Genomic DNA, 27515 nt, shown 5'->3' with positions numbered 1-27515 from the left:
TCTTGATATAGTCAGGAATTTAATCAAAAACAAGAGATTTTTTAGATCAAAATGTACATGGCACACCACTCCAAGGCCCTTCCCTCAAACACATCCATTCCAGCCACACTTCCGTCTTTCCAGTTAAAACAGTAACGCCCCTGTGTTCCAGCGCTGCACCACAATTGTTAGGTACACAAATGACCTGAGATGTTTTCAATCTATTTGGTTTGTATGTAATCTATATCACACTGGAATAGAATAATGGCCTCTAGTATTTACTACCATAAAAACAATTTAATTAAGGCAGACGGTTAACTGGCACAGGAACAGTTCCCCCAAAACCTCCACGTCGCATACTAACACAACCATTGGTTTGCAGAGCACAATTCTTGACATAATATTAAAATGAATAACGGCAATAACTTGATAAAAACAAAACGGCATATAGTTCTATAACTGGAATGAATTAAGTGTGGAATGTTTAATTGCATCTTTACGGATAAATTGATTTTGGTTATTTCTCCCTTTTTTTACAGCAGTGAGTTGTCACTGGAATCAGCCTTGTATGAATTATCTTGCTAGCACATCCTCTCCATTCCTGAGGGGAATGGCAAAAATAATGGATCCAATCACAAATGGTGGAGTGAATCATTAATTTAATAGCCACGGCACCAGTGTTCAGTCATTACAACCAGATGTTTATTCCAGTCCATGTAGCTAAATTACCATTTGGTGCTGTGACATTGTCAAAACTATTCCTTAATAATGAGAAATGGTGACAAACCTACAATTTTGGAAAGAATGCATGTGCTTAAAACAGATGTTGGCAATTTAAATCGCACCAGAAAAACACAAAATAATTTAAATTTGGTTTGGTCAATAGTGAAACATGGTCTGTTTCAAAATGTAGCCAACCCTGTGGTCCTGATGTTCTGAACCCCACGAAATTCATTTTACCATCATTGGCCCATTTACATAGAAATCAGTTAAATTGTTAATGTACATAAATTCAACAGACAAAGCAGTCAGACTGACACGTACAAGTACACGAAAATGTACAATGCAGACTGGAGCACAGATCCTGGTATACTGACAAAGAGCGAGCGGTAGCCCCATAGGTTTGTGTGGAATAAAGGGGATAAAGGGGTGTTGGAAAGGCAGCTCTGGAGTCAGAGGTGGTGTGGTCCTCTGGTTGTTTTGGTCCTAGCCCAGCCCAGCTAGGTGATATCCACAGTGGGTGGTGTTAAGTGAGGACTTGTCTGATCTCGCGGTGGACATAGCACAGGAAGTCCATGTAGGAGGCTCCACCGTGGAGCCCCTTGTCCTCTACCAGGTGCTGGCGGAACATAATCTCAGACCGGTCCTTCTGCTTCACAATCATGAGCTATGAGGGGGATAAAAATGGGGACATAGTCAGCTTATGACTTTTCACTCAACCTTGAGGGACAAAACTGTGCACTGGAATAATACAGTCCTGCTGCTTGTTTCTCCCTGGCACTTAATTGATAAATAGTGAGAATAGACAGCAAAAATATTTCACTACTCCTTACAATTGCTTACAGGCAAAACCAGGTAAGCTTTGAGCAGCCTGTTGAATTTAATCTGTTATTGTGTCCAGGGCTTAAGACAGTTGTGGTCAATTTGGTTACATGTTTGTTTCCCAATTCAACAAACAGATATTCTGTAAAAATGGTCTCCACCCCCCCCCCATCTGAGATATCTACTGCAGCCCTCATCCTCCAATTTCAACACCTGTTCTGCCAGTCACATTCTATTAAAGGTCCCCAAAGCGCACACATCCCTAGGTCGCTCATCTTTTCAGTTCGCTGCAGCTAGCGACGAACGAGCTGCAACAAACACTCAAACGGGACAGTTCTCAATCATCTTCGTTCATTCTTAAATCATGGACACTCTTACTGATAGTTGTGGCTGCTTTGTGTGATGTATTGTTGTCTCTACCTTCTTGCCCTTTGTGCCATTGTCTGTGCCCAATAATGTTTGTACCCTGTTTTGTGCTGCCATGTTGTCGTCTTAAGTCTCTCTTTGTGTTGTTGTCTCTTGTTGTGATGTTTGTTTTGCGTTTTGTAAATAAGAATTTGTTCTTAACTGACTTGCCTAGTTAAATAAATGTAAATATCATTCTTTCATTATATCAATGTAGTTTAGACATCCAGGGGAAAGTATGCATTGTAACAGTAACCAACATTGAATAGTGTACCTTCATGGAGCTGGGCCTCTGGTCAAGCAAGGAGTCAATGATGGAGCGCAGCTTCTGAGACTGGGGGTTATCCAGCTCTGGTAGGGACCTCTGGAAAGCACACACATGAATATTAGTGATATGCTGTGCTTTCTACACAGTCTAGAATTCACTTTTCAACCATCTGAACTAATGGTATCTAAATAACTTCGGTGTTTCCAAACACCATCTTCTGTAGAGCTTGGGGTTAAGGAAGTTACTGTCCTCACCAGGTCAATGGGCACATGGGCGAGGGAGGGCACGTTGAAGATGCTCTGGATCACCTCTGGGGGGCAGGCCTGGCCCAGCCACAGGAAGAGGGAGCACCCATTCTCCAGCAGGAACATGCCGGCATCTGTCAGGCGCTCTTCAGAGCAGCGCACCGGAGTTGGCACCACGTCACTGGCAACGTCCATGTTGTGCTGGAAGAAAAGGAATCGATGAAGGAATGCTGAGGCTGGAGAAATGAGCCTGACAAGTTAAATCCATCTTTCATTTAGGTCAGAGTGAGCGGTAATCCAGAGTTTGCAGCATATTATTAGGAGGACCATTCCACCCCTAATTATGCAATATTACAGTGTTTGGTGACATTGACACACAAATTAAAACAAAATGAATCACAAATGCCTGGCCACTTCCCAGCAAACACTGCAATTGAAGTGAAGGAGAACAACTGCCATTGTCTGAGACATTTGGTCACAATTACGAAGCATGTAATTATTCTGAGGGCAACTTATATATTTAAACTCAAACACACTTCTCAGAAGTCTTTCATGGACACCATTTACTGAGCTTTTCTTACCACAAAATGGCAGGTTTTGATAAAGTGCTGGGTAATTGTTTGTGTGCTGGCATGTAATAACACAGCCTCATACACTGCCATCATATTTATCGAATTAGTTGGCATATCAAATAAGATGTCACACCTAAGGGATGCCAATACCAAATAACTAGTAAATGCATCAACTCAATTATAGGAGACGCACACTGAAAGGCTGCCCTCTGCTGTTCATCTGTAAAACAGTTCTTTACCTCAGAATCCTTCAGCTAGCCTGGGATCCACACAGAATATCTTTGTTTCTTTATTGTATCACCTGTAGTCAGAACTCAGCACTGATGAGTACATGAAGTGGGATTGGAAAAGAGTGATATAAAACTACTAAGAGGTCCATTAGCCTCAATGAGAAAGGAAACATTCATTTTTTAAAAGTTGGTAAAAAGGACAAGTGTGTGTGTGCGCGCGCACACTTTCATGAGTGGGATAAGGCTGGAGAGAGTGCCTAGTGTGTTGTCTCACCAGTGGGATAAGGCGTGGATAGAGCAGCAGCTGGGTATCCTCCACCCCCATGGCTGTGGTGCTGAGTCTCTGGTGAGCCCTGTCGTCTGTAGAGAGCTCAGCGCTGCCCACCAGGGGACCAGTCTTCAACAGGCTGTTTAAGTAGACTGGGAACACCTTCATGGCATCAGGTAGGATCAGCTACACAAGGAGAGACGAGCTAGTGAGAACACCCCTAATACACACAGGACTCCCTGACGCCACAGTAATATTGTTTGTTTGCAATTCTTGAAAAGACGAAAGCAAGCATAAAACTGCAGTTGGAATCAATCGTGCCGGAATCTGTCTTTTCAGTTTACTTTTGTACTCTGCACCTGTACGTTTCTAGATGTTAGTACACTTCGTTGAAACTAGATCCTTGATGTCCCTAGAGACCATGCTGCTCCATGTTCAGTTTTTAGCATTTACACACTGACCTATGAGTGAATCACACCACAATCTTACACACCACACTCACAGTGCTGGATTAGTAGAAATCTTTCACATATTACCCTACATACACAAAGACAATTTGTCACAAATTGAGAATAAAGTTTTCTATCCAAATTAACTGTGTTGTTGTATGCCACTGACCTGGCTGGCAGCGGAGGGACTGGCACAGTTTTTCCTGTAGCAGGCCAGCATGTGGGCCGCCTGGTTGACCAGGATCTCCTTCACCGTCTTCAGGGGCTGGTTCAGCATGGCACGGTATGCTGGGAGGAAGAGGGCATTTGAAGGTCAGTAACTGTGTGTTCCCACACCAAAGCTGTCTGAAGTGCTCTCATACAAGGGGTTTGCTTTTCACTAATACTTTATGGGAGGTATATGGGTTACCTCACCTCTTAGTTTTCTTAAGGTGATTTACATATACAAGGTAGCTAAAGTGAAGCATGAAGTTCTTTGAAAATTACAGATAATCATGAATAATGATGAGTGAAAAGTTATGCACAAAGATCATACCCACAAGACATGCTAACCTCTCACCATGACCAATAATTAGCATTTTGGGTGGGGGGGGGTATGATATTTATGCCCGTTACCTTCTCATCATTATTCACAATTCATTCATGTTTATCTATAATGTGAATGCTACCATGATTAATGTAGAAGTGTTTAGAATCATATTCTATTATTGTTTAAAATAAAATAACAATACATTTACTATTCATTTCTATTGGGCACTAAATCATCCGAAACAATCTACAAACTAGTTGGATGCATTTGCAGTCACACGCTTGATGTCATCATTGCATACTAGGAATATTGGACCAAATACTCTTTTGGCTACTTTAATATACATAAGTGACTTGTCCAAATACTTTTGGTCCCCTAAAATGGGGGACCCATGTACAAAAAGTGTTGTAATTTCAAATCCAAAGTGCTGGAGTACAGAGACAAAACTACAATGAAAATTGGCACTGTCGAAATACTTTGAGCTCACTGTACATATAGGGTATGAGTATGCTGTATATAATGCAGAATTACACATCAGCCAGCTATGTTCTACTAATAAGTGGTATTTAACTGATATTATTTGTACCTGAATCTCATTCAATATGCCTAGATGGGAGGGAGCGAATATATTCAAACAGGAAACATAAATGAACATTCCAAGTGGACAAGCCCAGGAGGCATCTCTTCTGCAATCAAACCTTTTGGTAACTTCTATGAGGCAAACATACATAATGCCTTTAAAGTGGATTTATAATGTCTTATGATACACAGGATATTTCCCTCATTTGGACCATACTGACACAGGCCTAAAGACCGTAAAACTCTGCTGTAGTCACCTGACTTGGCAAAGAAGTTGATGAGGGCGTCCGTCTCACAGCTCTTGTAGAGCTCAGACAGCTGTGCGCTGCAGTTCAGACTGAGGTTGTGGATCCGCAGACGCCGCTGGCCGCTGATGGTCGTGTACAGCAATGCACACTGGGAAACAGAACACACACAGAAGCCATTAGTGGGTCTAAAGACTGTCAGGGTTTTAATCTAACATATCAGAGTGGGATGTTTAAGGCTTTGTGGAACCCTTGCCAGAAAACACACATTGTGAAAGGGATATATTGGCAGTGTTGGAAAAAGTACTCTTGTACAAGTACATACGTGTGTAAAAGTTAAGATGCCTTAATATAAAATGACTCATGTAAAAGTCACCCAGTAAAATACTTAATGTGTCTAAAAGTATTTGGTTTTAAATGTACTTGAGTACTTTTTCCACCACTGTACCCAATTGTCATACTTGAGTAAAAGTCAAAAGTTAAAGTAAATGTTATACATCAAATTCCTTTTACTAAGCAAACCAGACAGCCTGATTATTTTTAATTGTATTTACGGATAGCCAGGGGCACACACCAACACAATTTATAAATGCAGTATGTGTGTTTAGTGAGTCCGCCAGATATTATATTGATAGGTGCATGAATTGGACCATATTGCTGTCCTGCCTGAGCATTTGAAATGTAACGTACTTTTTTGTGTAGGAAAATGTATGGGAGTAAAATGTACATATTTTCTTTCAGAATGTAGTGGAGTTAAAGTTGTCAAATTAAATAGTAACGTACAGATACCCTCAAAAACGACTTAAGTGGTACTTCAATGACTTCACACCACTGGTTATTAAATGGGATGCATATTTTTTATTTTGGTTGGAGTCAAATACCTACTTTGCAGTGAGCCTAAATATCTATTAGTGGTTACCCCTCTAAAATCAGATTCAGTGTTCGTTTAGATTTTTTTTGAGTGGTGTGCGAGACACAGACCTGCATGAGAGCGCCCGTCTCCTCGCTAAGTGTGTCATCGTGTTTGAACTCCACCGTCACAGCCTTGTCACAGTCCACGGCAGCCATCTCCACGTCTGTGGTGTTGTTCATGTGGATGGCACCAAAGAAGTCTGTAGCCCTGAAGCCTGGAAGGAGAGACAAGGGAAACATATTAGTAAGTATCTTGGCACGCCACTACAGTCCAGCAGTATTAAAACCAATTTTACCTCAAATTTGAATCAATTAATAATTTATTATCTGGCAGTGTTGTAAACAACAAAAAAATCCTACAATCGAGACTACATATTTTGGGGTTCCTGAGTACATACAAGGGCAATGAAATGAGCTCATACACTTAATAGATTAGATGGCTGAATTACCTGTGCTGGTTCGGACTCTCATGATGGCATCAAACCCGATGGCCTTCTCCACATCCTTCCTCAGGTCACTCAGGAAATGCTGTCCATCCCTCTCCACCTGAAATACACAGGTAGTGCTACAGTCAACCACAAGGTGTCAGAGTTTCCCCAATTTACTCTCCATGGACTATTGTACCAGGGCCAAGATCAATGTGATTCTGGCTCTAATGCATTTAAGGTCATTTGATACATCACATGTGTTTAATAACAGAACTGATGGACTCAAATGGCAGTTTGGACAAAATCCAATTTTCTGTGGCATACTAGGAGCACTCTGGGGAAACTATCCCGTTTTACCATGCCATGTTTGGTGGTGGTGCCGGACTCGGACCTAGGCTCCAGAAGCTGTGACTAAGTCCCTCCCTCCACATTATCACATTATTTCTTTATTGGTTTATTTTACTTTATGGACTGTGCACTGCAACTCAGCTCTTAGCTGCCAATGTACACCCAGTAACAAAATATTTAGATGTTTTGTTGTGGCGTCTGTCCTCGGCTGCGTGTGTAATGTGTACGTACCTGGAAGTTGCTGTATTTGAAGACGGAGCCTCCTGTGTGTGTGGCAACGTCTCCCATGGTGGCGATGTCCACGTACTGGCTGGGGAAGAGGAAGAGGTCCACGCTGCAGCCCTGAGACACACAGTCCTTGGACAGCTGCTCATAGACAGCCTTCTGGGGCTGGAACAGAGTCTAGGACACCGCAGGGGACCCAAACAAGACACACACGTTAGAAAGCAGGCTATGGATATCTCAAACACTCAAAATAAATGTGATAGCCGATGATATGGTGCACGTAGAGTCTGCGTTTTCAATACAAATTTTAAAATACTGCCAATTTTGCTTCACCTTTTCCTTCTCTGTGTTTATCAACTTCTTGTCGTCCCTGTTCTTCAGTTTCCCAGGGGCCTCGGCGGTGGGGATGGAGGAGTGGAAGATGAACAGCTTGCCGCTGCATTCTGCTGCCTGGAGAGGACAAAAATAAATATCACACTAGAGACAGAGACGAGAGAGATAACAAAAGTGTGCTAATATAAGGTGTGCACATGCATGCATTTCATTGTGGGACTTTTTCAATGAAGGAGACAACATTGATTTGACCTGGACGGGTCTCTGTGTGTTCATTTCAGTAAGGGGATTCTATGGTTGGAGTTTAGGTCAACAGATTGCTAAGGCAATATAGTCAACGGTATTACCGAACCAAATTAGTTGCTGACTCACCATTATGCTCAAGTACTAGCATTTTCTGCAAGTCTGTCTGTTGCAAATCTATTTGACCTCTACCACACATTCAATCAAACTGAAGGCAAGTCGTTGGGAAATATTCAGTTGGAGCAGATTAAATAAGCAGTTCTATTAGGAAGCAAAAAGGAAAGTTGCAGAGTCATTGGGTTGGAGAAACTTTACTGCACAATGCCAATTGCGGAAGCGCAGTATAACAGTCTGTCGACAAAAGAAAACAATCCCTTTCTGGGGGAGTTGGCGGTAAGGAGGCTGGGACTGCAAAAATATATTTTGGCCTCTACAGCTGTGATTTGTTTGGACTATTCTATTTCCTTGAGTTTTAATCTTGGTTGATAAGCATCTAGTAGGATTACACAACGCACTGTATCAACTTACTATGTGCTTCTGTCGTCTTTTAATCTGTTGACTTTTCATTTCAATGTGCCAGTGTTTTTGTATCTGTCCTAATGTATATAAACAATTCAAATGAAATCAGCACTTTAGAGTCCATCACCGCCTGGACAAAGTAACAGTTGACTTGCCATCTCCCCTTCCCTCGTGTGTGAGTGGGAGTTGACATCCAGCCTCTCACCTTCAGTGCTTCTACCCCAGCCTGGATGACGGGGGCAAAGACCGTCTCGCTCTCATTGGTGTCGGCAAACATGTCAGGGATCTGGTCTAGGAGACTGGACAGGGGTTAGCAGAAAAGGACAGTGTCACAATCGTTCACCTCTAGTATCATGTTTTCAACACTTGGTAGATAATCATGTTAAACAGCTTTGTTTCATTGCCTCCTTTATGACAGCTAATCTGAACAGATAGTTAACTGGATGGACATTGACCGTAGTACTTTCACAAGTCTGTGGTTTCCAAGGGATAAGGAAAGGAAATCATTTTAGAGATTACTGGGACAGCCAGTGGTTGGCTCCAAAGGCGATGTCCTTACAATTCCACAGATCATTGGGGAACTATGATGCACAAGTACAGTTCAGAAGAGTCCATTTCACAGGTCATACAGTAGACAAAAACCCTGCAAGGCAGCTACTCAATTCTTCCAAAGTCATAGTTGGATCTAAACCAAGGCCTCAACTCACATTTGTTTAATTATATCGGGAGTAAGAGATTTTGCCAAAAGTCCCTGTTTGAGATGGACTACTGCCATGTACTCTGTACGCCTGCATAGACATATCAAAATATCAAGTGGTAATAAATCATTTTGGTGCTGTGCCATACACAACTGCAAAGATAAGACTATTTTTCCATATAAATCCACATGGGCCTTTTTAATATAAAATCCTTCCAGGGACCACTTAACCTCCTATGAATTCTCTGGACATAACGTTTTTTTATCTCCATCTTGGCAATTTATGATGAAAAGTTTTAAATTAAATTAAATGTTTTGGTTATCAATTTTTTACTTAACAATCGTTTTTCTTAAAACTGCATTGTTGGTTAAGGTCTTGTAAGTATTTCACTGTAAGGTCTACACCTGTTGTATTCGGCGCATGTGACAAATAAAAATGGATTTGATTTGAAACTAGAGATGCAGAGAAAATGAGGCATTGGAAACCTTCTGATGGGCAAGATAATCAAATGCTGTCACTCAACATTATTTTTCACCACATGAAACATGTCACTCAGAAATCAGCCTTGACAGAAATACAGTTGAAGTCGGAAGTTTACATACACCTTAGACAAATACATTTAAAACTCAGTTTTTCACAATTCCTGACATTTAATCGGAGTACAAATTTCCTGTCTTAGGTTAGTTAGGATCACCACCTTATTTTAAGAATGTGAAATGTCAGAATAATAGGAGAGAATGATTTCTTTCAGCTTTTATTTTTTTCATCACATCCCCAGTGGTTCAGAAGTTTACATACACTCAATTAGTATTTGGTAGGATTGACTTTAAATTGGTTAACTTGGGTCAAACATTTTGGGTAGCCTTCCACAAGCTTCCTACAATAAGTTGGGTGAATTTTGGCCCATTCCTCCTGACAGAGCTGGTGTAACTGAGTCAGGTTTTTAGGCCTCCTTGCTCACACATGCTTTTTCAGTAGGATTGAGGTCAGGGCTTTGTGATGGCCACTCCAATACCTTGACTTTGTTGTCCTTAAGACAATTTGCCACAACTTTGGAAATATGCTTGGCATCATTGTCCATTTGGAAGAACCATTTGCGACCAAGCTTTAACTTCCTGACTGATGTCTTGAAATGTGGCTTCAATATATCCACATAATTTAACTTCTCATGATGCCATCTACTTTGTGAAGTGCACCAGTCCCTTCTGCAACAAAGCACCCCCACAAACATGATGCTGCCATCCCCGTGCTTCACGGTTGGGATAGTGTTCTTCGGCTTGCAAGCATCCCCCTTTTTCCTCCAAACATAACGATGGTCATTATGGCCAAACAAGTTCTATTTTTGTTTCATCAGACCAGAGGACAAATCTCTAAAATATACAATCTTTGTCCCCATGTGCAGTTGCAAACCGTAGTCTGGCATTTTTTAAATGGCGGTTTTGGAGCAGTGGCTTCTTCCTTGTTGAGCAGCCATTCAGGTTATGTCAATAGAGGACTCGTTTTACTGTGGATATAGATACTTTTGTACCTGTTTCCTCCAGCATCTTCACAAGGTCCTTTGCTGTTGTTCTGGGATTGATTTGCACTTTTCGCACCAAAGTACGTTCATCTCTAGGAGACAGAACACGTCTCCTTCCTGAGCGGTACAATGGCTGCGTGGTCCCATGGTGTTTATACACTGCTCCAAAAAATGAAGGGAACACTTAAACAACACAATGTAACTCCAAGTCAATCACACTTCTGTGAAATCAAACTATCCACTTAGGAAGCAACACTGATTGACAATAAATTTCACATGCTGTTGTGCAAATGAAATAGACAACAGGTGGAAATTATAGGCAATTAGCAAGAAACCCCCAATAAAGGAGTGGTTCTGCAGGTGGTGACCACAGACCACTTCTCAGTTCCTATGCTTCCTGGCTGATGTTTTGGTCACTTTTGAATGCTGGCGGTGCTTTCACTCTAGTGGTAGCATGAGACGGAGTCTATAACCCAAACAAGTGGCTCAGGTAGTGCAGCTCATCCAGGATGGCACATCAATGCGAGCTGTGGCAAGAAGGTTTGCTGTGTCTGTCAGCGTAGTGTGGTTTTCCACTTTAATTTTGAGTGTGACTCCAAATCCAGACCTCCATGGGTTGATAAATTTGATTTCCATTGATAATTTGTGTGATTTTGTTGTCAGCACATTCAACTATGTAAAGAAAAAAGTATTTAATAAGAATATTTCATTCATTCAGATCTAGGATGTGTTATTTTAGTGTTCCCTTTATTTTTTTGAGCAGTGTACTTGCGTACTATTGTTTGTACAGATGAACGTGGTACCTTCAGGCATTTGGAAATTGCTCCCAATGATGAACCAGACTTCTGGGGTCTTGGCTGATTTCTTTTGACTTTCCAATGATGTCAAGCAAAGAGGCACTGAGTTTGAAGGTAGGCCTTGAAATACATCCACAGGTACACCTTCAATTGACTCAAATTCTGTCAATTAGCCTATCAAAAGTCATGACATCATTTTCTGGAATTTCCCAAGCTGTTAAAGGCACAGTCAACTTAGTGTATGTAAACTTCAGACCCACTGGAATTGTGATACAATGAATTATATGAAATAATCTGTCTGTAAACAATTGATGGAAAAATTACTTGTGTCATGCTTAAAGTAGATGTCCTAACCGACTTGCCAAAACTATAGTTTGTTAACAAGAAATTTGTGGAGTGGTTGAAACACTAGTTTTAATGACTCCAACCTAAGTGTATGTAAACTTCCAACTTCAACTGTAGATGCACATCCATGGGCTTTGAGAAGGAGCTGGAGATAAAGACAAAGTATACGCTTAGGAAAAAGAAAACGACCACTACTAACACACTGCACTCCAAAGTGAGATTCATCCAGACAAGATTTTCACCCTTTGGTGTTCATCAGGTTGTCTGTCTGACTTTGGAGCATAGATTGCAGTGTGCAGAGATCTTGGTTTTTTTTTAACAAAGAGCTTCCATTGGGCTACATAAGCTAAAGAGTGGCAATGCCTTCTTCAAGAGGTTCAGCTTCCTCACATTACCTATGGCCATTCATACACACTAACTAACATATCTAAATATTAGAAAATACGCCATCAGGGATCACTACTCAAATCAACTGTCATGTAAGATATGTGCCCTTTCTCGTACTTGTTGATGACTGCCCGCGACTCCTGGAAGTTGACAAGGAAGCCATCGAGCAGCGGGACGAACATCTCTGCCGTGTCGGATACCACCATCATCTGGGGCTGGGCCAGGGCACTCTTCACGTTGTAGAAATGTAGGATCTTGTTGTAGGTGACGAAGCCCACCTTCACCATCGAGCTCTCAGCACCATCCTCTCTGTGGGGGAGGAAGAGAGGAAAAGTAGGGGATGTGTGTGTGTGTGTGTGTGTGTCAATGGAGAGAGAGAGAGATGGAAAGAAAGAGAGTAGCCTGACGTGAGTCATGAATTATAGTCATGTCATTGATCATATTTGTCTAAAAGACAGATTTGGGACCAGGTGACGAGGAGAGAGTATGTCAGAATAGGGATTTTTTTTTTTTACTAAACATGCTGGTCCTTAGAGGGCACTATGTTACAGCATATATGAACAACTTAGTTGTTGTAGTCGTTTATCCACTTAGACATAATGGCAAATAAGCAGCAAATATGTCCGCTATTCTGAAGTGTTACTCTAAACATGATTTTTCAAAATACAGTGTTCCTGATATGAACGGATCACAAATAACTTCTCGCCCTATGAATTACAGTGAATTTTTAGGGTAGGCAACTGATGCGCTAAAAACATTCCTCGGGGCAGAATTGCAAAAACAAAAACAAAAGAAAATGTCTTATTCCCGGGTATGGGCACCTCTTGCAGCAGCCACCACTCAGCAAATTAAAAGGGCCATTACCCAGGCACGCCTAACAAACTTACACAAACATCCACGGAAAAGTAGAATAACAGAATATGGGATTGTTTATTGGCAGAGGAGAGTGGGAAGAAGAGAACAAGTGTGTTGGAGAGTTACACTTGAGAAGGTCCTAACTATGCTTTTTCTCTAGGAGGGGTAGTGGGGTATTGAGGCTGGAGGGGCTAAGGAGAGAGAGGCGTAGGGATGTTTTTCTTCAGGGCAAAGTGCTGATTGGTGAAGGAAACAAGGGGCCTCGTATGCTTTCAATTAAGCACACACTTTCTCGCACATTAAACTACACCAACAATTTCCTTCACACACACACACACCTCTCCAACCTCAACAGAAGTGCAATTACATTAATAAGAAACTGTCAAGGAAATATATGACTGTTCTCCTCCCTTTACAGACCTCGCTTTAATTTTCATGGACTGGAGAATTCAATGCAGTCGAGATGAAAAATAATTACATCTACTTTATACACCTCTGTTTCGACGAGGCTAGAGGGAAAGTAGCTGCAGTAGCACAGAAAGAGAACCTGACCAAGTGTGACATAGACCAGAGCACTTGGAATTGGCCTGTGGGACTAGTAGGTCTGTTGAACTGTGGCCTGCATCTAAAATCATTCCCGTCTGACAGGGGGCAACTGGGGTTTGTCTTCCTTTCTTTCTGAGCACTGCAAGAGCAATACAGAACATGTACCTCAACTCAATGTAAAGTCCCATAGAGCGGACTTCTATCTACATCATTCATAAGAACTGATAGGAGAAATAGTCCGGCAATGCAGGCTTGTTATTGCTTCTTTTCATTCCAAGTATCAGTGATGAAATATTAAGATGACAGAGAAATGCCAGAGGATTTAGTCTACACCTGTTTTTGCTATCTCCGAGCCCCGTTTCTGCACGAGCAAGTGAGAGGCAAAAATGTGGCTATTTTAAAGGCAAAAATGTGGCTATTTCGGCAGCATCGCTGATCTGTATAAGTGTTGGGTGTCCAACATGTTTTCCATCAGTTTAAATGTAGCAGAGAGAAAAGCTTCAAAACAGAGAACAGGGAAGAAAAGTCTGATTTAAAAACAGAGGGCTTATTTAGAGAGCACTACCTAACGGTTTCAGGGGTGATGTAAGGGTTCTGTACAAATATGTCCTGCAGGCTAGGGACGAGAGAGAGTTTCCAAATAAGTTATTTTAGGAAAGTCCAGGTGAAGTATATCATTGTTTTCTCAGTGGTAAATCAAAACCTTTATTCCTCGCCGGCAACCCACATAAAACAGCCAAAATCAGACCCATCTGTGCAGCTGACTTCTTGTGTTTTGGACGGGGTTCAAGGTTGGAATCTGCACAGTAACATTTTCCATTTTAGCCCGCCCTCCTCCTTTCCCTTCCCCTAGCATCTCCCCCCTCCCACCAACCCAGACCCAGCAACCTTCAGGCAACAATTTTCAACCGATGAGATACTTGAATACTTGGCTTAATGCTTTTTTCTTTGCCTTGGACTTGTGGGACCTCCTTATTTGGCAGTGTATCACAGCCCACCACCCAAATAACAAACCACCCAGCTACACAGTATGGGTGATGGGGGTATGGAAAACCAACACTTCCATAAATCTAATGTAATTTCTCTCTGCCTCGAGACACCAGTTAGCATGGTATCCAATTACCTTGGAGGGCACAGCATTGCATGAAGAATTCTGATTTTGGCCACCGCTTACGTAATCCTACTGTGACCTCCAAGGCGATGTAGTGAGTCTCAAAGACCTCTATCACTCCAAGTTGGCAGATCTTATATAAAATACCTTGGAGCTAGGCTGTAGGCAGAGAGATGCTGAGACAGTTTCTATAAAGTGCTTAAATGCAGGCCGTTCAAGGTTCCATTCCTTGACTATGAGAGGTCAGTGTTTGATAGTGTGTGTGTGTGCGTATGCGTATGTGTGTGTGTGTGTGTGTACCTGGGCAGGTTGTCTAGCAGGGTCTTCAGCTCATCACACACCAGTCTGACCAGTCCGCTCTTGATGTTGGCATAGGACACGTCGATCATGAAGATGTACGCTGGAGGACTGGCTGGCTTGTTGTTCTGATAGAGAAAGAGCGAGGACATTTTGATTTACAACTTCAATTCAACTAGTGTTACTTCACCTTGTTTATTTTATTTGCTCATATTTTGCAGATATTTAAAATATCAAATGTATTTGACTGTCTAAATACAGTTTTAAAACCCTGTAACACAAACACAACTATTGTTCAATTATACCATAAAATCAACACAATTGACCTTGCCTCCAATGGCCAAAGGTGCCTGGCAGACATCAGAGCTCAGATGTCAGCTCTTCCTCCTGGGGAAGGCCTGCCCGCTCCAAGACCTCTCCATCACGATTGACAACTCCACGTTGTCCCCTCCCAGAGTGCAAAGAAATTTAACATGACCCTGGACAACACCCTGTCATTCTCTGCAAATGTCAAAGCAGGGACTCGCTCCTGCAGGTTCATGTTCTACAACATCCGTAGAGTATGACCTTTCCACACACAGGAAGTGGCGCAGGCCCTAATCCAGGCACTTGTCAGTTCCCGTCTAGTCTACAACTCTCTGTTGCCTGGGCTCTTATCCAGAATGACACAGCCCACCTAGTGTTTAACCTTCTTAAGTTCTCCCATGTCACCCCGCACACTCTACTGGCTTCCAGTCGAAACATGCATCATCTTCAAGATCCTGGTACTTCCCAACAGAGCAGCAAGGGGAACTGTCCCTCCTTACAGGCTATGCTACACCCCAACCCGAGCACGCCATTCTGCCACCTTTGGTCTCTTGGCCCTCCCACCCCTACGGGAGGGCAGCTCCCATTCAGCCCAGTCAAATCTCTTCTCTCTCCCAGCACCCCCTAAAGTCAGGACAGCGGAGTCCCTGCGGATCTTTTGAAAACGTCTGAAACCCTACCGCTTTGAAGAGTATCTTAAATGAGTCATGGTGCCCGACACCCCCCCCCAAAATAGCACTTCTTTTCCCACTAGCATTGACTGATACATACTTTGAGAGAAAATGTACTTGATTCGATTGTGATGTGTTGTCTCATCTAGCTATCTTAAGATGAATGCACTAACTGTAAGTGGCTCTGGATAAGAGCGTCGCTTAATGACAAAAATATTATTATAAATCGGATGGTTGGAGCCCTGAATGCTGATTGGCTGAAAGCCGTGGTATGTCAGAGCGTAAAACATTTACTGCTCTAATTATGTTGGTAACCAGTTTATAATAGCAATAAGGCACCTCAGGGGTTTGTGGTATATTGAGAATAAACCACCGCTAAGGGCTGCATCTAGGTACTCTGTGGTGCACATAAGAACTGTGGTATATTGGCCATATACCACACCCCCTTGGGCCTTATTGCTTAAACATAAAATGTAAATGTCAAACACATAACGAACACACCAGAGACGTTGAATCAGAGGTCACTTTCCCACTAGCCTTTGAAATCATACTCCAATTTGTACCCCAATTTTAGGTCAAACCCTTTCCTTTTCCGTTCATGTTTTTTCCCCGTCTCCCTCTCCCATAAGAAGTGTTTACACTGAAGCCACTTATCCCCTAACCTTTGAAATTGTAGGCTACTCTTATCAAAACTACATTGGTCAATGGACTCTAATTTTTGGCAAATACTCCCTCTTCTGCTCATGTTTTGCCCGGTGTATACCTCCACCACACTCAAAACTTTCTTTGTGTTTAAAATTACAGCTTGTTTGGATCTTGGAGCCGTTAGGAAAGACTATGTAACATCCAACTGCCCTCCATGTTAGGAATGTGGATGAGCACGCCATTGTTTTGTTTCCGTGGTAACAGTCTGTGACATAGCTTACCTTCGAGGCTTTTGATAAAAGCTGTCCAGGACTACATTTCTAAATATTAATAAACAGATTGAAGTAACGTGTTGGCTTAAGTAGTGAAACGTGAAGTTGTTATCCCCCACCTACCTCTACCCATAATGTACAAGATAAGAAAACCCTGCAGAGCGCAACAAAATTGAGAACATATAGATCTCTTTTGGCTTTAATGCAGTGGTCTCAATGTAACAGAACATGCTTTTGCCTGTGCTTCCTTCTAATCATTTGGTCCTGAATGAAGAATGAATGCAGTGTCTGCCAAGAGGTGAGCACCTCCTCCCTATACACACACACTTTATAGAACCCCCCCCCCTCAGAAAGACCACTGGGAATGGAGATCCTAATAACTTTCTCTTTCTGTCCATGTAAGTTTTTAGGAGATAGACTCTTGCCAAGCATTGAAAGTTTTATCCGTGCATCGTCACAGCTTTCCCCCATGTCAATTCACATTGTAGGCTATTAGGACTATTGGTGACGTATACCACTACTTAATTTACTTTTCATCCATATAAATGTCATTCAAACTAGTTATTCCACCAATTCCTATCTATTTGTATGAAATGAAACAAAGCAATATTATACATACGGTTCACTATAAAGGCAGAAAAACTGCAATAGTAGGGCATGGCGTACCTTGCAATAATCCAGGGTGGCGGCGAACTCGTAGGACCCCAGCGACAGCTCTGGCCTCTCGTAGAAGTCCACCCTTTTGCCCATGTGGTCCAGGTGTTGGAAATAAAAGGCTGGCACTATGAAAGAACAAAAGAACGTGTTTTAGCAGTGGCGACAAAAACAAACCCAAACATAATATTGCCTCCGCTTAGCAACCACCCCCCTTTACTGTCTTTCTCAGGCAGTGTCCCCTAACAGAGTGCACTTGTTTCTATGGAAAAGGGGGTTCAAAATTAACCCACAGCACTGGTTGGAACTTATATCTGAAATATTAAGAATAACCCCCCCCCCCAAAAAAACAATCATTCAGATATTGGTTACCCAAATTAAAGAAAGCTATTATAGCTTTGAGCTTAAAAGAAAAAAAGGTTAGTCAGATCCTTAACTTATTTTTATCCACAGAACATTAAGACCCAGTAAGACCCTGCATGGCATCCTTGTTACGGGTAGACGTACCTTCGTTGACGCAGTTGCAGAAGCCACACTGGTAGCGGCGGCCACCGTCCGTGAACTGCATGTAGGGACACATGTAGGCCTTGCAGCGGTTACAGCGGATTGGGCCAGTCTCACCATGGTTCACGACGTACATAGGAGTCTGGGCCAGACGACAGAGGAGATAGGCAGTCTCATAAGACAGTGGTCACACACACACACACACACACACACACACACACACGACAGCAGTCGCACACATGCTTGTTTTAGAGTCAACTGTAGGCTACAGTCAACTGTACAGATAGATGATTCCTTATTTGGTAGTTTGTGTGAAATAGACAGGCTTTAGGTTAACCATGATGATTACAATGCATTTCATTGGCCTCATCTTCACCAGTTTATAGAGCAGCACCAGCTGGCTATACACCAACAGAAGCATCCAAATGAATATATATCAGTAAACAGGACCAGGATGCAAGGTTACAGTCAAAAATATAACTTTTATCAAACCCTTAACCCTTGTCAAACAGAGTGATTTAAAACACTGTGCCCATGTGCTATCTGGATAAATCCATTTGAATTCAATCACTTTGACAGCACCCCTTTTGTTTTGAATGAAACCTTCCAAAAATATTTGCCCATTGTAGAAGTGCTCAGAAAGTAACTTTTTGGACCTGAATGCCAAAACATTCAAGAGATAAAAGTTGACCCATTTTGCATACCCCACCATATCATGAGACATCCATGTCTTCATCACTGGAAAAGATAAACGGTTGAGTTTGATAGCATTTAAAAGCTTACAAAAAACAGTGTTGTCAAAGTTCTTTAATACAAATTGTCATTTTTATAACCTTTCATGTAAATTCTATAAAAATGTGTTAACTCTTTTTTTTCCTTCACGTTGTAGCTTAAGACCCTATTTCACGTTATCTGACATTATCATTATCTGAAAAAATGTTTGTGTTTGGCCCGCCATCGGATGAGACACAACATGCTCTTAAAGTCATTTCAATCATAGATATATAATTAATAGAATGGACCTATCCATTCAGACCACTGCAATTTAGCTGGTACACCATCGAAATTTAAAATATTCACTTCTAATTACTATCACAAAGATAACCGCAGGTCCACCCACCATCAAATCTCAACTTAAAATTGTCATTTATTTTCTATGTTTTCAATAGGTTTCTTTGGATGATTGATAGTAGAATTTAAAAAACATTCCCATTCAAGTCAACATTCTCTGATGTGTGGACCTCCAACCATCTCTGTGGTACCATTTGAAAGTTGAAATGTCAACTTTATTCTCATTTTAGTACTTTTATCAACCAAAATATGACACCTACCCTGTATTCAAGAGCATGTTGTCTCAACCAATGCTGGGCACAACACATAATACATGTTAAATGATGTAAAATAGGGCATAAGCTACATGTGAATATAACAATTATACGATTTTACTTGTTTTTTGGATCATTTACATTAACATTTTATTTTAAAAAACATTTTTACAGAAATAAGATAGCTTACTGACAGGGATGTCAAACTTTTAAATGAGATCAACCATTTATATTGGAGGAAAGATTGGAGGAATGTTTAAAGGTGTCCTTGGACAAAAGGCAGACCAATTTCCCAGGCCTCAGTTCATGCCTCATCCCTAGGTTCAGCAACACTAAATAATCATTCTAACTGTTCAATTTTGCATTCAAACCTTTAAAAAAAACAAATAGCCTTTGTGGGGGAAAAAAAACAAAACCTAACAGTGCAACGGTCTACAAGTGTGAAGTTGTTGCCCTGTTAAACAAGTGTGAGTTCTATCAAGATCTTTGCCTGTGTAGACCCACACACTCAGTCATAAAGCATTTAATCTTAAAATTGTCTGTGATCTCATCTATACCTTCAAAACAGTTATTCTCATGCAACTAAACACATGCTGACATGCTACAAAAAGCAGATTCTCTCCTTGAAAACGTCTCAATCTTATGGGCCATGTAAATACCTGCATGGTACATCTACTGAACGCATTACATGTGTCCATTGCAGAATGTTTCTTGCCAGATAAGGCTTTGTTTAATGTAAAGATGAAATATGTCTCCTGCCGAGTGGGGATGTGTAGGAATAAAGATGGTAAAGGTGCTCCTATAGCTTATCCAGCCCACACACAGTAGTGCTGAGCGATTAACTGAAACGTTGGTTATTTTTTGATTTTTAAACAACTAATTGACCAACGATGTTATTTGAATCAATTATTTGAATTCCATTTTGTTCTGTTTTTTTTTTCTGTGAGTTTAATGTGCAGTTTCTCTGGAGATAAATCAGATCAAGCCCGAACTGTGCGATGTAGTAGGCAGTTATAGTTTCCAACAGGCCAATATTCAACATAGTTTAGCGCAGAAAATGTGGTAATTAACTACAATGACGATAGTCCATTGCGCGCTTACTTGTCCAGTCTGTGTGATTCTTTTACACCTGCTACGGTAGGAGCAGACAGAGAAGAGACAGAACAATACACAATCGGGGGGGATGGAGAGCAGTTTCTTCGCGAGGTATCTCTACCTGAAAATACATTAACTAAGTTATAGATAGTTGGTATTTAGCAGTCATAAAAGTATGTCTTATTTACTTTGAAAAACTACAAGAAAAAAATATATATATTCTGACAGCATAGGCAGCAGCTCTATAGAGATGACTTGGAAATAAATAAAATCATCTAATTAAACAAATGTAATTTAAAAATGAAATAATTTATTAAAGTAATGTGAATAAATTAGGGTTAATAAGTGATAAGCAGTAATGGGTAGTCACTACCATCATGGGATGTTTTTTAATTGTTCTATTCTGTGTTACAGCATTCAACCCACGTAATGTATGATGAATTTAATGTCTAAAAACAATCTAAATCTGATTATTTTTCAATAATCGAAAACCAACCTCAAAAAGCACTAATCGCTCAGCACTAACACACACAAACAAACCCATGGGAACATATGGTACAAATTGCCTCTAAAAATGCACAGTCTGTAGACTCACAAACATTTACTAACGAAAACAAACAACTTTGTGCACATTACACACACACACAGTTCAAATATAGCCTTAGTTAGAAGATTTATTTGAGGGCATAAAATCTTAGAGCCAAGCCTTATTCAAATGAGTTAGGACAATTTATTAGCACCACAGAAGGTGATATACTATCCAAAACATTGTAGCCTAACAACCAAAACATTGTCTAAAAGATGGTCACTACTAGGCGTAAATGTAATCCAAATCTATCCTGAGAAACTCCAATTAGACTTTTAACCAGAGGAAGAAACCGGTTCAGGGAACAGAACCAAAAACCTTGGTTTCTCCTCTTTCTTGAAGGGAGGCTTTTACAAACAACCGTATGTGTTTCATATGGGCTCCAAGGCCATAAAACTGCAGACAGACGTCAATGCAGCCAAGTAGTTATATTATTAGAACAGTTCATCCAAAGAGGACATGAAGTTATTATACATTTGTTTATAATAAGTACATGTACGATACAAGATTTTAATGTTAACACTTGAGTGCTTGTGCAGTGAAGTCATTAATTCCAAACAACCAAAACTTAAATGCTCCACGCTGATAAAAATGCTAGTCCATTTGATTTGGAATCCATGCAGGGCTTTAGCATACGTTAACTTCCTACTATGGGAATCGTGCTAGCACTGTCTGGACACTGAGCGATAACCTGAGATGGCAGTGCGCTTGACATGAGTGCTTTGTTAAACTGCTTTCATCTTCTGTGGTCCCTGCAGATCTTGACATTAGCTGATTAGCACTCTCTATGAGACAGAGAAAAAAGCTACATTAACATCGCCTAAAAAGGGCCTTTGGCGCCGATGACAAGGCGAGGGGAAGAATATCTAAGGCAGGTTTCCTGGGACCACACAGGATTAGATCGAGGTTGTCCTTGGGACACAAACTTTTACAGCACTTGGACAAAGTATAATATTATAAGGAATGAAAAAGTTTGAGTCATTGAGCTTCTGAGGAAAACAAAAAGTGCTAGTGTCTCCCTCCCCAAACATTTCTACAATTATGTACCTGAGGTCTATGTAGTGTTTGGGTTTAAACATATTGGTTTCAGAATTCATAAGCGGCTTAGTTGTCCGACTTCATAAAACAATGTGGATAATCTCTGCAAACATACAGAGGGCAAGTGCCTACCTCATTCTTTGGCACTGTGGCGAAGGGTTTGATGATGGTGGCCAGGGGAACTTGGCACTGCTTAGCCAGGTCAGCCGTGCAGGGGAAAGAGTATGTGGTGCAACGCATGAACCTTGGGCTGGCGTTTCCTAAAGGGGAAGAAGAAATGGAAACAGATCCAGTTTAAAAAATAAAAAATATATTTTAATTAAGTTGGTAAAGAATGTAATAATATTGGTTTGTTTCAAGAAAAAATATAAATACAATTTAAAAACAGCTTTGCATTTTCACAATATCATTCAGTTCTTCCCTCATAACTTTAAAGATTCATCAGGTTGTAAATAACTGTTTGTGTCTGAAGTAGAGCTGTTAATAGTAATAGCTTCCTGAGTTATTTGTTTGATGAAGAGCAGGGGTGTATTCACTTCGACCTAAACGGAAGCAAACAGTCCGAAACGGAGAGGAACCTACCTGAACTTGTCCAATAAGAAACTCATTTTCATTGCGAAAACGTTTTGCTACGATGTGCACTAATGAATACACCCATATCATGTTCCCCATGTTGCCATTAAAAAAATCTTTCAAAAGTGTATGATTGAACTAAGGCTATTACGGTGTTGTCCAAAGCCATCGGTCACGTTTTACTTATTAATTCCTTGGGGAACACCACATTGTTCCATCCCAGCACAAACAAACCAGATTCAACTAGTCAAGTAATCACAAAGCCCTTGATTAGTTGAGTCAGGTGTGCTAGTGATGGACTGGAAATAAAGCAATAACGGATTTCAGAAGTGTGTTGAAGTAAAGCTGTGTCCTTTAGTTCTGTTCAATGACACCGACAGGTTTGTAGTACTGTACGCTGGTATTCCTGTGCCTTACCTTGGTCCTGTACTGTATAGTCAGTGGTGACCAGCGGGGGCACCTGGCCTCTGAGGTTCGTGGTGTACACCTGTCCCCCTCGTTTGGCTTGGTCGTCCTCGATGACTTGTGTCTGAACCAAAAGAGGTTGCATTGTTGGTAAAAGAGCTTCTACTGTGGTGAGCCATTTCCTTGACAAACAGTCAGGCTGGGTGAATGATTTCAATCAGTTCCACTCTGTTTTTGCTGGCTGCGTGTGGTATAGGACACATTGGTATTGTACAAATTCACATGCTGCTGTTGCTTTATTGCCGTTTGCCTGACGACAACCCAACCACAATCAGTCAAACATTTTGTTTTTAACTACGGGACACAGGGTTGACGTCATCATTTGTAAGTCATATTTCCCACAAATAAGACAAAAAAACATGATCAACAGGGTAATTGGGGGGGATAGGCTAACATGTCTATCCTGGGCCCATACTGTATGTGAAATAGCCAAATCTTCTAAAGAGTAGTGTGGGTCCACGCTATAATGCCTTTAAAGGAAATACTGGCCTGGAGGTAGCTCGGAAACATGTGAAATGGCATTCTGGTATGCAAAGACGTGAAGTCACGGGATAATTAAATATGGACTCACTGTGCTAGGGATGGAGTCAGGATCCAGCTTTTTCTGAGGTGGGCCGGCCATTTGTGCTGCCCCACCTTGGAAGGGTCCCGCCATCCCGGGTCCCGCCATCCCAGGTCCCGCCATCTGCCCCCCAAATTGACCTGTGACACACAAACAATTCCACAGTGTAAGGCTCTGGTGACCTATACCTGGTGCAATCCTATTGGCAAGAACACACTTAGCGGTACAGTCCTCCAAAAGCTATTTGTGCACACTCCTCGCCACATTCAATACAATAAGCTTGAGTTCCACAGTGAGTTCCCATATCCAAGGACCCAGATTAATCCTGGACTGAAAACAATTTTATTCCAGGAATAGGCTTAATCTGGCTCCTGGAAAATGGCCCTACAAATCCATAAAGCTTTGAAATGGCCACTGTTGAGCTCCAGGTTACTCTGCTATCTGTACCTTGTAGTTGCTGAGGATGTCCTGGTGGTCCGGCAGCTCCAGGCCCAGGCTGCTGGAAGCCCCCAGCACCTGGAGGGGGTGGGCCAGGGAAGGGCCTACCCATGCCTCCCATGGGTGGGGGGCCACCCATAGATTGGGGCCCTGCCATAGTTGGACCAGCTAGGGGTGATTGTGGGTGAGCCATCTGAGACGAGTGGGGGCCCATGGGTGGATGTCCCATGGCTGTGGGAGGGGCAGTCTGGAATTGCTGCTGGGTTAGGTGAGAGGTGGGAGGTGCTTGAGGGCTCTGCACGGGCCCTGGACCTGCAGGAAAAGCAAGGGGAGGGTGATCCACTTTCAACACACTGCATGAATGAAGCCTAACAATAACATACTGCATGCTAGTGTACCTAAGTTGTGGTGCCTCTGTTGAATATATATAGACTAACACTAGCAAGAATAGTAGATCTACCTAAAGGCTTCCATTTTACTATTTGGGCAACAAGGCAGTTTACTTTTTTAACTTGTTTGAGAGTTGGTTTGCATCTTGTTAACCAGCTAAAGTGGTTGCCCTAACCATCCTTAAAACATCAGTCTTGAGTTCTACAGTGGTTAATTACCATATCCGAGGTTCATGGCACCCATCTGATTGGTGAGCTGCTGTGCTGGGGGCGGGCCCTGGTGGGCCATGCTGTGATAGGGGGACTGAAGTGGCTGTCCATACGGAGGGGCGGGGTAGCTGGAGGAAAGTAAACAAAGAGCTACATATTTAGTCTGTTCCAATAGTATCAATTAGCTTCCTTGTTTATTTTCCTTCATTACTGATTTGAAAGTAGAGGAAAACCAACTCACCTATTTGTCATGAAGAAAATGGAAGAAGGAATGTACTAAGAGTATTGGAATGCAGATGGTTGCCTTCCAATTCTTTACCTGAAGTGTGCATTATCTCCCTCCCACTCATGGGTTTGAAAGCAATGAATTGGTGTTAACATTGGCTAGAGGGCGTTTCGAGCATATGTATTGCACCAGTCCATTCATTTTAAATTAAATCAAATTCCATGAGGGTGGACAGATCAAGTGCATACTTCAGGGAGAAGGGTAGAATTGGCCATAACAATGTTATTGTAGTAAATAGACTCTGCTCGGTGGAGGAAGCTCTGTTACCTTTGAGGGTGAGCTCCGTTCTGCTGGCCGTTTGAGCCGTAATGGCTGGGGACCTGTGGTGGAGGCATGCCGGAAGGGGACGACACAGGCTTCATCATACCTGGAAGGTAAAGCATTCTCTTATGGTAACACATTATATACAAATCATGCACCTGAGCAAAACATCTCATCAAAATGCTATGGCAATAGCATGGCTGTACACAAAGCATCACACATTACGGTCACACATTACATACAGAGTACAATACACACATGAGCAAAAAAAATAAATGATTAGGAAATAGCATGGCCATGCAGAAAATAACATATCCGTAGTCTTAAATGTTGTCATTTTAATTGAAGCTGCATCGCTTGACTTGTTCATGAATGACTGCTACGGGACACTTTCCAACTGACAAGATCAGACCTGTTAAATGAAAAGCTAAACAGAAGACTTCACAGGAGGAATGGGAGACCAAAGGCACGTGTCTTTACCTGTTGGTGGGGCGGGGAATGATTGAGGTGGTCCCCCATATTGTCTATAGAGGGGCTGGGAAGGCGCGCTCCCAAACCCGGCTGGGTAGCCCCCCATCCCAGGCTGGGCCTGGGAATAGGGAGGTGTGGCAACATAACCCTGCTGACTCATCCTGTGCTGTTAAGGTCTTCTCATTACAAAATGGCAGAGATCCAACAATCTGCAAAGATGAAAGCACAGAGTAAGGAACTTTGCTACCTGACGAGGCAGATCATTTAAGAAAGTGTCTATTGGTCTAGCATTCTCGTAGTCTTGACTTGAAGGGCCAAAGCAGTAGTTTGAGTTTAATAATGAGATTACAAAATCTCTAATTCACAGAATTTCACAAACAAACCTACACCTGTCACCTTGCCCATGGGAAGATTTTTCATAGACTGCACACTTAATATCCTTTGTTGTCTTCACTATTTTCCTCATACCTAACATCAGTACTTTCCTCCAGTACAAAGTAAATAAGTGGTATTCTCCACCAGGCAAAGCCAACAAGCAATATTTGACCTCAAGACAAAGTCAACGCTCACGTGTAACAAGACCCAAGAACATTGGACTATTAGGAGATAAGAGAGTTCCATCTTTGATAACATAGACTAATCTACAAGTGACTGATTTATACCGTTGTTGTCAGTCAGTTTCCTGCAACAATGGTCCTAAAATAATAATAATAATATTCTCAAGATGAATATATGGAATAACACAATGTAATTACACTATTATATATATATATATATATATATTATTTCTTACAACTGTTGGTTGATGAAAGCCGGTGTAATGGTTGCTTAATGACATATTGGAGCAGAAATTGTAGATAGATACTGTCTCTCTTAATTGGGGTTCAAATTATTAAATGACTGATTCAGGCCTAGCTTCACAAGCTCATGTGTAGTGTTGGTGAAATCATTATTGAGCAATAGGCCTCTCAGTAAGTCCAATGGTTATAAATAAATACATACAGTAGGCCTAAATCATTTAGTCACCTTCTCCAAATAGGCAATTAATAATAATGGATTAAACGAATTATTGGTCTCCCTTGTAAACTATTCTTTGTCCTTAAATCTCTCGGTAAGGTTGCATTTTTTTTCCAGTTTTAGAACAACCTGAGCTTGACCTGATGGACTTCCACAAGCCTATACAACAGCTGTCAAATATTGCTATATTAAGGCCACAAACAGCGGTCTGGCATTGCGACTCATATCAAATGCAAAGTACTTAAAATAAAAGGGGGGGATCCATAAATGAAGACAGAAATATCAAAAGAAACAGTCATGGCTAAAAACGTAGGCTAATGTACGACGAGTAGCTCAGCCACAACCCAGAATTGCCACGTCAAAGACCGTTATGATGGTTTAAAGCTGAGCTTCACCAACCCAGGACCTAGGCTAGGTAGCCTAGCTACCATTCAGTTACAACCAGACATACATCAATATTTATCAACTGCATGAAAATATATCGGTTGTTAACACCACCCGAAACATTATCCATCTATCCAGCACCATTGTGATTAGTGTGCGCGGTGTATTTAACGTTACAAATAAACAAAATGTGTCGTTCATACACGGAAATTGCTAACGCGTTAGCTAGATATGAAAGCATTCTGGTATAAAATGTATTTTAATATACCTACAACAGACAGTGAAATAGCCTCTTATAAAACGTATTCGGCTTCTGACTAATTGAATTATTTACCTGTATTCTGGGGAGTACCTGCCGAGTCCTCTTCTCTACGAATTCCTGATAGTCAAAGTAGAGTGCCACGTCAAACTCCAACACAGCACCGGTCGGTACGTAACTCGCTGTAATTCCCAGTGGTAAATGCGCATGCACCAACCTGTGGGAAACCC

The 27515-nt window shown here is 41.5% G+C and overlaps 1 protein-coding gene across 1 annotated transcript; it reads right to left on the bottom strand.

Annotated features, from left to right (window-relative positions):
• Positions 1-27515, bottom strand: sec24d (SEC24 homolog D, COPII coat complex component). Its single transcript, XM_024434732.2, has 23 exons — positions 27361-27515; positions 25635-25834; positions 25161-25260; positions 24617-24735; positions 24018-24320; positions 23580-23710; positions 22961-23072; positions 22103-22230; positions 17930-18068; positions 17435-17550; positions 14878-15002; positions 12183-12374; positions 8525-8618; positions 7558-7674; positions 7231-7401; positions 6673-6769; positions 6293-6438; positions 5324-5462; positions 4128-4246; positions 3516-3695; positions 2449-2640; positions 2201-2290; positions 1-1366 (listed from the first exon to the last, which is right to left on the bottom strand). The coding sequence occupies exons 2-23, from the start codon at positions 25783-25785 to the stop codon at positions 1226-1228; spliced, it is 3102 nt and encodes a 1033-aa protein (XP_024290500.1). The 5' UTR covers positions 25786-25834; positions 27361-27515; the 3' UTR covers positions 1-1225.

Source organism: Oncorhynchus tshawytscha, linkage group LG10, assembly GCF_018296145.1.
Source record: "Oncorhynchus tshawytscha isolate Ot180627B linkage group LG10, Otsh_v2.0, whole genome shotgun sequence".
NCBI classification, from domain to species: Eukaryota; Metazoa; Chordata; class Actinopteri; order Salmoniformes; family Salmonidae; genus Oncorhynchus; species Oncorhynchus tshawytscha.
Note: the sequence above shows the minus strand (reverse complement) of the source record. Positions and strands in the feature narration are given on the sequence as shown.